At 32.9% G+C, this 11,165-nt stretch overlaps 1 protein-coding gene across 2 annotated transcripts; it reads right to left on the bottom strand.

Annotated features, from left to right (window-relative positions):
* Positions 1-1,020: 1,020 nt before the first annotated feature.
* On the bottom strand, positions 1,021-10,724 carry LOC18594350 (putative leucine-rich repeat receptor-like serine/threonine-protein kinase At3g14840). Of its 2 annotated transcripts, XM_018124829.2 has the most exons (24): positions 10,467-10,724; positions 10,203-10,377; positions 8,037-8,108; positions 7,843-7,911; positions 7,526-7,597; positions 7,347-7,418; positions 7,137-7,208; positions 6,960-7,031; positions 6,789-6,860; positions 6,620-6,691; positions 6,459-6,530; positions 6,183-6,254; positions 5,692-5,757; positions 5,341-5,406; positions 5,179-5,214; positions 5,012-5,052; positions 4,184-4,563; positions 3,819-4,014; positions 3,285-3,440; positions 2,955-3,073; positions 2,634-2,844; positions 2,283-2,520; positions 1,818-1,968; positions 1,021-1,616 (listed from the first exon to the last, which is right to left on the bottom strand). In XM_018124829.2, the coding sequence occupies exons 1-24, from the start codon at positions 10,555-10,557 to the stop codon at positions 1,209-1,211; spliced, it is 3,051 nt and encodes a 1,016-aa protein (XP_017980318.2). In that variant the 5' UTR covers positions 10,558-10,724; the 3' UTR covers positions 1,021-1,208. The 2 variants fall into 2 exon arrangements, with proteins under 2 accessions (XP_017980318.2, XP_088663989.1); XM_088807863.1 differs by lacking the exons at positions 1,021-1,616; positions 1,818-1,968 and having other exon boundaries at positions 2,279-2,520.
* Between the last annotated feature and the right edge of the window lie 441 nt (positions 10,725-11,165).

The raw sequence follows: 11,165 nt of genomic DNA, 5'->3' as shown, positions 1-11,165 counted from the left end.
AGCCTAGTACATATAAATATCATAATACTACGTTTTTGTAAGGTAAAAACTTGATTAGTAATTATTTTATAAGTAAATATTTAAATAGGTTACTAGTGGTGAAATTTAATTTGAGAACCCATCTTCTTTTGTACTAGGAAAAATGTTAACAATTATTATAACTCATTGCAAACAAAAAAATAATCCTTTGTATTACAATTCCTCCTTTTAAATTTTCGAAGCAAACAAAGTTTGTCAACGTAGTTATACATTTTTCTGACTTGATTGAATATATTTGATTAAATATATTGTACAGCTTCGCGTCTTCATTGTTGACTTGGAATCTCTTCAATTTTGGCTCGCTTTGACCGCTATTCAATTAGTTCTCTTTTTCTCTATTTTCTCAATGCAAGCGTTCTACGTCAGCTAATTGAACTCATTGTGTTATCCCAAAGATATGTACGTTAGATGAAATCAACTTGATTAACTAAATTATATCAATTTTAAACTTTTAAAGGCGTATTATTATTTATTTAATTAAATATATACGATAATTCTTTTTTAGTATAATGTTTAAATAAGTTTTTAAATTATTTAAAAAAATTTAAATGAGTTTTTATTTTTTTATTACGTTCAATTAAGTTTTTATATTTTTATTTTAAATTAAATAAACATTTATAATTAATAATTGACTATTATTATTATTAATTAAAATATTACTGATCATTTTATATTACTGACTATTATTGATGTGGAAGATGAAAAATATCACATGATCATATTATCATGTCAAATTTGAATATTACGTCATCATCAATTATGTTATATCAATATATCACATCATCATCAATTATGATATGTTAACATACTACGTCAATGACATGTGATATAAAATAATAAATATTATTTTGATTAAATCAATTATCAATTAAAAAAATTATTTGATTCAAAATAAAAATATAAAAATTTATTTAATTTAAAATAAAAATATTAAAATTTGATAATTATACTAACAATATAAAAATTTATTTAATTTAAAATAAAAATATAAAAATATAAAAATATATAATTGCATAAAACCAGTTGCTATATCTGCCAATTTACATTTTTCTTTTTGGGAAAATGTTAACAAACGTTATGAGACTTGTTTTTCTTTTCCCTTTTCCAATCCATTTGCTAAGCTACATAACTGAAAGCGAGTCTCTCTTATTCCAATCAAGGCGGTATGCTTAAGTTGTTGATGAGTCTCTGTTCTGCCAATAATCAGAAGTTAAAGTGACTGGATAGAGATCAGCAGCAGATGTAGAGGAAGAAGTCCACGGCCCAACTGTTGACATGCTACTGTGTCTCTGGCTCTCAGGGGCACTCTTTTCTTCAAGATGCTGGTAAAGCCTCTTCATCGCCTGAGACTTCGATTCATCAGAAAAATTGCTTGAATCTGTAACCAATTCCTGAACAGCAGCCCTGCCTTCAAGCATGCTCACCACCGAGGACATGGCAGGCCTAGCAGCAGCAGTAGCATTGGTGCATAGGAGAGCCACATTGATCATTGCCATCACCTCCTCTTTGTTGTAATCGGAGCCCATCCTCGGATCAACCAGATCCAATAAACTTCCTTGCTCCTTCAAAGTAAGAACCTGGAAACAACAGGGAAGATTGAATTGATACAATTAAATATTCAAATTCTAGCAAGTGCATAAGCTTCCACTGATAAAATTGGAAAGAAAAAACCAATATATCCAGGAATTGCAATCCTAGAATAAGAGTTCCGATGAACTTTTTCTGAAACAGAAAAAGAGAGAGACAGAGAGAGAGAGAAAGGATAAATATAACATTACCCAATCAATAAGATGAAAACATTCTTCCTTCGGACGGTAACTAATGTTGCTCCTCCCACTAACAATTTCCAGGGCCACTATCCCAAAACTATAAACATCTGCTTTATCAGTCAAATAACCACGCATTGCATATTCAGGAGCCATATAGCCACTGCAATAGTTCAAAAGATTAATTTAGTACATCATTATAGTTTTTTCATGTCAGACATTCATTGCATTTAGAATATTGCAATAACTGTCATCATCATGACATAAACCTTTCTACCGGATGGCCTTGCAACTATACTGAATCAACTTGCATTAAAGTACTATCCTATAAAGTTCTGTATTGTCAAAAATATCTATTTGTATGAATTTTTTCCTCTCTTTTCATCCCTTTTATTTCTGTTACTTGTTGTAATAGTAAAGCTTGCAAAAGAATTATGAAGGAATAAATTCATAAGCAATCAGAACAGTGATGCTTACAAAGTTCCAGCAACTCGGGTGCTAATGTGAGTGTTATCCTCTTCATCAAGCTTGGCTAAACCAAAATCTGATATTTTAGGGTTTAAATGCTTGTCAAGCAACACATTTGTGGCCTTGATGTCTCTATGCACAATCTTCAACCTTGATTCTTCATGGAGATATGCCAAACCTCTCGCTATTCCAATGCAGATCTTCTGTCTTGTTGGCCAGTCTAATTTCAATTGTCTTTCTTCTGGACCTTTTAGTAAGCAAATAAAGAATAGTTCAGATATATAATGTTTATTTGCATGTATACATTCATGAATATCTTTAAATTCAGGCAATCAAGTTAATCATGTGTCTAGAACCTACCAAACAATGCACGGGCAAGGCTGTTGTTTTCCAAGTACTCATAAATCAGTAACAGTTGATTTCCTTCTATACAACATCCATATAGCTTTACCAGATGAGGGTGTTGCAGAGCAGAAATCATGCCAAGTTCATTCACAAACTCACGATTTCCTTGCTTTGATTTAGCAGATAACTGCTTAACGGCAATTTCAGTGCCATCTGCCAGAAGGCCCTGCATTTGAGAAATATTATCAGCTTCAACTAATGTTAACATATTTGGAGGAAGAGCTGCAACAGGAACATTGCAAGGAATGAGAAGAATGTATTTGTTGCACAAGATACCTTGTAAACAGGTCCAAAGCCTCCTTCTCCAATTTTATTAGCAGAATCAAAATTGTTTGTGGCACCTTTGATTTGCCTCAAACTAAAGGAACCAATCTTCAAGTCTAAACCTTTTAGATCTGTTGAAGAAGCTAAGCAAGATTAGGACCTTTTATATGACAGCTACTAAAATCTCTGGTTCCTTGTCTACAGGCAAATTTAAGTGGACATTGGTAATTTTTTTTGTTTTTTGCTCAGCGGACATTGGTAATTGGTATCCACTCTAAGCTTAAAAGAGGGAAAATGGGGTTGGAAGGTAACATCCTAATAAAATCTTGCACCCACAAATACCTTGTTCCAATGTGCTTTTTTGTCTTAAACAGCCGCTCCACCAAAGTAAAACAACAATTAGAAGGATGCCAAATGCTGCTCCAGCTACAATTCCAATCACTGCACCCACAGATATACCGCTACTAGCTCCAGTATTTTCTGATGGAGGTATGAAATCTGCTTGAAGAATAGATAGATTGGATGCATAATCCAATTAATTGGAAATCATGAAGAATAGATAGATTGGATGCAAAAATAGAATTATTGATCATCAAACAAAAGAATAAGTAAAAAAAAAATTGAGTGAAACAAAATTGAAAATGTTTTTTCTTTTGTGTATGATAAAAGGTGACTCAAATCAAATTGACAAGAGAAATTTTTTTTTGAAATTTCAGCATTTGGATTCCTAGAATCTTAAGGAAACACAAATATTGAATTTTGAACAAGATTGCCTAGCTATATCATATAGTAAATTATAGCAGTGCTGGTGACAAATTGGACATCTGGAACAGACAATGAGAGACAAGAAGAATCTTATGATATTGTACAACATACCAGGATTCACAGATATAGCTGATATAAGAGGACCATAAACTCCTCTAACAGGAATACCAGTTGTCCCTTTTCCGGCCCAATGAAACCGGATCTCCAAGGTACTATTAGTCACCGCTACAGGAAACTTTTTTATGACTGCCTTGCCAACTCCACCTGCTTCATCCTCGATATTAAAATCCTTCTGCACCAGCTTGCCCTGCAATTGGCAATTCCAGTTAACTGAAAATTTCATGCGCGCACATGTTAAGAAGTTCTTTTGTGCTCAGTTTTAGAGTGTAATAGAAATTATAGGCTGAAGCTCCTAGTATTGTTTAAGTTTGTCCAACAACAGAACTTTGTTAGCAAGAACTAGATTGAATAACTACCTGAAGGTAAATATCAAATATGCGCCTTCCCAAGCTGGAATACGTATTGTCATTAGTGAACATTATCTCTGCAAAATGGAGGTTCACTGTGTAGTTTCCATTACCCAGACAGAATCCATAGTAAGTCAAAGAAATGGGAGAAATGCGTGCATTCATGTACAGTTGGGAGTCATTCATAGATAGTTTAGATGCATTTGTCCCAATATAGGTGTCTGTTGGACGGTCATCATCTAAGAAGTGGCCAGTGCTGCTAAATGCCCAATTACTTCTACTCTGGAAAAATCTTGAAGGCCCAGATCCATCTGTATCTTCTTCATATGTGGTATTTCCACCAAGAGTAACTTGCCTGCCCCCACAGTTTATAAGGAGAGAGTACCAGGCTGAGACATAAAAAACATCAGCTGAAAAACTATTGAAGTATTATACTCTTCAGAATGAAATGTTCACACACATAATAAGAAGAGCAACGAAGGGGTACTATTTTCCATCTACAAAAGTATTTTCATAGTTTCATTGTGACAATCTACAAACTCTTTACTCGACGAGTATGGTAACTTATGGCACAAGTTTAAACGGACTAGCAAACAGCAATATGAGAGTCATGTTGATGTGGATCCAAAATAGCAGAATTTCAACCTCAAATTGCCAGCAAATTGGTCTAGTGCTAAGACACAATGGTTAGAGCACTTGCAGAAAGATCAGTGATCTTTGAAAGTAAAAGAGAGTGTTCTAAATCATCATATGCAATTCAATGCTAAAGTATTATCAATGAGAATCTATTCCTAAAGATTGGTGATCTTTAAGATGTATAATAACATTTCTACTTACATTTTGGGCACTGAAAGCTTCTCAAACAGTAAACAGTTCCCCTGATAAAACAATAGAAGGTCCAGAAAATGTTAGCATTTTGACATCAAGACTGCATCGTACGTGTAAGAATGATAAAAAGTTTGAGAACACCCTTTAAAAGAAAAACAAAAGAAGTTCACACTTACGAGGTATTGCCGCGTGAAGTGCTTGCAAACAAATTCCTGCAAAAGCATTAAAGATCATAAAATCATAGCTAGCAGATGAATAATTCATAAACACTTACACCCCACAAAATAAATAAAAATAGAAAATCATAGCTAGCGGATGTCAGATGATAAGATTCTTACACACTCCGCTGTTGACAAGTCAATGTCCCTTGGCTTCCAGCTGTGAAATTGTTATAAGAAAGATCACTGCAGAAATTTTAGACTTCTGTAAGTTATCAATCATAAATGATCTAATAAGCTTATTCACAAGAATACTTCGAAGATACATTTAAAGTATAAATTTCATTAATGTTCTGCTAAGTATATCTATGGCTTTTCCTCAAATTTGAGCTTATAGTACAGAGTAAGTTGATATTTCATTCCCTTTATGCAGTTACCTTCTAAGCAGGATTCAAAAAATTAAGCTTTAAGAAGACCAAACAAAGGCCTATGCACAAATCTAATTAACTGATATCAAGAAGAGAATCTTACACAACGTCTCCTTTTTCCAGTATCCAAGAAGGGACTGATCCAGTAAGCAAGTTTCTAGTAAAATACCTGATGAAAAATAATAATAACTTAATGAAATTAAATATTCTACATTAAGGAACAGAATAACTGATAGGATGATTCCTCACTTGCAATGCCAAAGAAGAGTATAATGAAAACAGAATAAATATTTAGACCAGCACATTTACATTTTAGTTAAAGACTTCAATTATGGTATAATTTGATCCTAAACTCTAGTTGATGGAATTAAATGTATACATCTTCTGACAGAGGAAACAAGTTAGGCATAAACAAAGAATGGTTATGCATATAAGTTGTTGGTACAATTTAAATGATGTATAACTTGGGCCATTTATTGCTACTTGCTAATAGTAATTATGTTCAATGGATCAGCTAAAACATTGTCTTGATATCCTAGGAAAATGCTGCTTGCACTTAAGTGGGGAAGTTTACAGTCAAGATCAATCACTTACAAGTAATCCACATCCACAAGGCCAGAAAAGCTGGTAGGAATTTCTCCACTGAGTTTGTTAAAGCTGAGATCTCTGCAAAAGGAAAACAGAAAGGTTACAAACTCAAAGGCATTGTAACCAAAATGTGTCTCAGTAAAGTTACTCCTACTCTCAAATAAACAAGGTTGAAAAGAAAGCCTAAATATTTCTGAGCAGCACTCTGAAATTCACAACTAAAATGGGAAGAGAGGATGAAGGATGGCACAAAATTAGAAGGAAATCAGGTTTATAACTCACAAGGTTTTCAAAGTTGTCATATCCCCAAGATATTCAGGTAACTGTCCAATGAGATTGCAGCTTCTCAATATCCTGTAACAAAGCCATAATAGCAATTATTTAAGTTAAAAACAGTTATTGATATGGTTAATGACACCTCTTTATTGCAGAATTTTACTCACAGTATCTTCATCTTTTGCATGCTACTAAGTGGTGGAAAAGTTGCATCACTTCCATTCAAGTCACTTATTCTCCTGTATCTCAGTATTTCATTATTAGTAAACTACATAAGAAAACTGCGATGTACCAATACTTAGAATTGTAATATATTAAGATAAAGATCCAGCTTACAAGTCAGTTAATTTTTCCAAAGCACCAATGCTTGATGGAATTGGTCCAATCAGACCACTTGCCTGAATTGCTCTGCCATTACCAACTTTTTTCTTAGGTAAGTAAATTATAAAGTAAAATTCTAATGAATAATCTACTGTTCAGAATGCGTCTGAATACTGAAGACCTTACAATTTTTCCAGTTTTGTCCAATTCTGGATGAAGTCGGGAATCTTTCCAGTGAAGTGGTTATCACTAATCCGACTGTGAGAGCACAAAATGATCAGAATTAGCATTGTAACATAGTAATAAATTCAAGTGTATAAAACTATAGTTAAAGCCTGAGAAATCAGAAAAAGAAGAGCTTACAAGTCCTTCAATGTGGTCAGCTTAGCAAATGTTTCGGGTATGTCCCCAGTAAAATTGTTAGAGCTAAGAAGCCTAAACACCAACAACAACAATGGAGTATGATGAAATAAATAAAACTAGAACAGAAAGAAAACTCAAGCATTAAATCAAATATAATAAAAGCAGTAATAAATGAAATTCTTATGAAGATTTAAAGATTAAGAGTCTTACATTCTTTGAATTTTGGGTAGTTTCCCAAGCTCTTGAGGCAAAGCTCCTGAAAGCTGATTGAACTCAGCTGATCTACATGTTGTTCATCATTTAAATTGAGTCAGCTGCTATTGATAACAGACATTCCTAGATCATACTAAAGTAAGAAATTCCAAAAAAACTGGCTACCAACAACTCACATGCTGGTAAGAGTAGTTATATTTCCTAGCTCTTTTGGGATTGAACCTGATAAGCGATTTCCAAGAAGAGAACTGCAACAGTGCTCATGTTACTTTCACCATAGCAAAAGAATAAAACAATTTTGAATTTCACATACATTTGTGCATCATAACTATTTGTCAGCAGGTTGCAACAATTAAAATCTTGCTGCAAAAATCTACTAGTAACAAATTTGAAGTCGTTAAAGATAGTTGTGATGCAAAAAACTATTTGTAACAATCTTATGCTGGTGTAAGATACATGTACGTGAAACTCATGTATGATATAGAGAACATACATGTTGACAAGTTGCATGGAACCCCACTCTGCAGGTATTGTACCATTAATGAAGTTGCGGCTGAGGTCACTGCAAGAACATTGACAGTTAAGTTCGTTAATGCAAAGGAAGTTATGGTCTTTGGTAGCTGCGGAAAAATTGAGGTGCAAAACTAAACTTCCATGAAAAGGATTGGGAAGTAGTTAAAGTCTTACATTTCTTGGAGGTAAGGGAACTTGACCAATTCTTTTGGGAGAGCCCCTGGGAGATTCTGTGCCTTGAGAACTCTGTTTCAATAGAAAATTAGGGTGTGGTGCATGAGACTAACTACTATCGTTAAGGTTAAGTTGGCTGACCATGGTTATACATTTAATTTATAACAAGCAGAAGGTACAAGTTACTCATTGTCATAAAAACTTTATGCTATTAGAAAATGATTCAGTCATTATATTTAGATTCTAACAGGCCTTTTGTCTCATTAAACATATTTATGAAAAGCACCTTAACTTTTAGTTTTTAAAATTTTTTATAACGTCGATAAATTATAATTGTTAATTTCTAAGAATTAAAAAAATATCAAATTAATATAAAATATAAAAAAATATAACAATTGCAAATGTTTGATAATGAGAAATAGATATAATTTTAAAATAATATAAAAATTAAAGACGGACATTAAATATTAAATTTAAAATGTAAAATAAAAACATAAAAAATTAAAAAAAAATAAATTAAATATCTCATCTAATAATAAGTACTTATATCTCACAATAACAACAAGATTTGATTAAAAAGTATAAAACCCACCTCCCCAAAATTGTAATTGATGAGAATAAATTAAGAACAGTACTGTTGGAGTTGGTTTGGACCAGTTTAGACTAGGTGTCATTGGTTGACCAAGGTCAAAATAACTTAGGCCCACCTACACCATTTTTGCACATATATGCCATTGACCCACATATCAATGTGCATGCTTTTGTCGGGACTTTGCTTTGCTTAATTTCCATGAATGTCACCACTTCAAATCCCCTCGGGAGTCACTTCCAACCTTCATTTTCACATGCTCAATCATGTATTTCTTTAGACTAATAAAAAAAATTATATACTTAATTCTCATCTCGATGTTAAGCTCGAGATAGGCAGCTTTAACGTGAGGGTACAAGTCAAAGTCAACATCAGTGGGCTTACTAGCTGTCTGAAGAGGACGTAAAGATTGGGAAACGACAACGTTTGCAACTGATAGGCCTCTTTTTTGTTTGTTGTTGAATTTCTTTCTTTTGTTTTGTTTGTTTTTTACGAAGAATTCACATTCGAATTCAGTTCATGCATGAACTTGGATATTCCTTGGAGGGCGACGTGTCTAATCTCAACTCAAACTAATCAATAGTACGTAAATTTCCCTCAGCCAATCACTAGCAAAAGGTTTGCTAAGGCTTTCCAAGGTCATAAGCACAATAATAAATGCAGAAAGAGACAGGGTTTCTATCTTTGTAGCCATGCTATCAGTCCATTATATTTTACTTTAACCTAATCACTCATCATGCACTTGCCAAGTTCGTGCCTAAATTTTTGTTACTCATTACCAAGAAGCATGATCAAACATTTAATTATATATAATAATATAAGAGAAAAAAGGAGTTTTTTTTTTTATCTTTTAAATTGCACAATTCATCTTTAATATCCTAACTAGAGAATTAGCAAAATATTCTAACTGTTGGGTCGATTCTGCAAAGCCCAAGGCAAGGAGAATTAATTTTTTCCTTACCGTATGTGATTTTAGATGTTTGCTCTATCTCTTTGCTTTGGCTTATTCATAACAAATAAATCTCCTTTAGTAATAAGAAACTTGTTAATGAAGACTTCATACTAATTAGCTTGCTAAAATTAAAGTATAAAGCACTTTTACTTGTAATAATGAGCTAATTAGATATAACTAATCCTCGTATTCACTATGCATGATGTAACTTGATTAGAAATGTAGATAATCACCTATAAAAGTAGAACACATTTATTTATTTTTTTTATTTTTAAATAGAACACATTTATTGTTTGAACCCTCAACTGTCACCGCGTATGCTACCCTACTTGAGAGACAAGATTAATTGTATTGCTTCTCAAGTAATTGTAAAATAATAATTATTGTTATTATTACTACTATATTTGAAAACGTTTATAGGAATAGGGATAAATCTCAATATTTTTAAATAGAATAATCTGTCGGAATATGTCTGAATTGTTATTAATAATAGTTTTTTTTTTCATTATTGTGATTTTCGAACTAATTTTTACTAGTATTAATAATTTCAACAAGTATTGGAGATAAGTCTCGAAGAAGAAATTGGAAGGAGAAAAAGAAGAGAGAGAGAGAGAGAGGTGCATACATGCTAACGACATGACAGACGGTGGCATTGGAGAAGGAGCAATTACAGGTGACAGCATTTTCGAATCCTTTGACCGGGTTGGCCGTAGCCCACCCTTCTTCTCCACTGCATGGATCAACGCTGAAGTTCCAGTTTGTCTTCCCTAGTGTCTTTGCTATGTCACGCAGGTATTGCACTGCAAAACAAAAATATCCATGTACAACATCAAACATAAGTGAAAACAACGCAAAAAGAAAATGATTATTCAACAAAAAAAAAAAAAACCTTCATCGTCAGGAAGTGTAGCTCCAAATACAGAAGTTGTAAGGCAACAAGTTACAAGGATTGAAGCTAGAAGAAGTCGAGGAGTGAACATTTTCTTTTTGGGTTTTTAAGAGGAAGTGATCAAGACGTTCAGTTCAACACTGAATGCAGAACATGGCTAGAAATCAAGATATGAGTGAAACGGTAGCTATATATGTGAGGTTTGTTGGAAGAAGTTAATGAAAAGAATGGGCATTTTAAGTGTATGAAAAGGTACCAAAGAAGGGAAGACTTTTTGGTTTGATTTATTGAAGATGGAAAAAAGTAGATCTCGAAGACAACTCCAAAATATCAAGTCAACCATTATTGTATGACTATGAACAATTTTGTGTAGTCCCACCAGAATAATATCCAAGAACCAAGTTGCATAAAAAGTATGGTATGCTTTTGATTTAAGTGAAAAAGAGCCCCCCCCCCCCGTTGATAAGGATGAACACTGAAATCCATGTGTAGCATTAGAAATGTTATAAGACTTCAAGATTCCTAAGTATTTACATTGAGGCCATGAATAGATCAGTGAGAAATCATGGTAGCAGATGTCATTTTTTTTTTTTTTGTATAATGTTCAAATAAACTTTTAAATTATTTTAAAAAATTTGAAAAAGTCTTTATTTTTTATTATATTCAATCAAGTTATTGTATATTTTTTTTATCAAATAA

The sequence above is a fragment of the Theobroma cacao genome, chromosome 7, assembly GCF_053813885.1.
Source record: "Theobroma cacao isolate CCN51 chromosome 7, ASM5381388v1, whole genome shotgun sequence".
Classification (NCBI taxonomy): Eukaryota; Viridiplantae; Streptophyta; class Magnoliopsida; order Malvales; family Malvaceae; genus Theobroma; species Theobroma cacao.
Note: the sequence above shows the minus strand (reverse complement) of the source record. Positions and strands in the feature narration are given on the sequence as shown.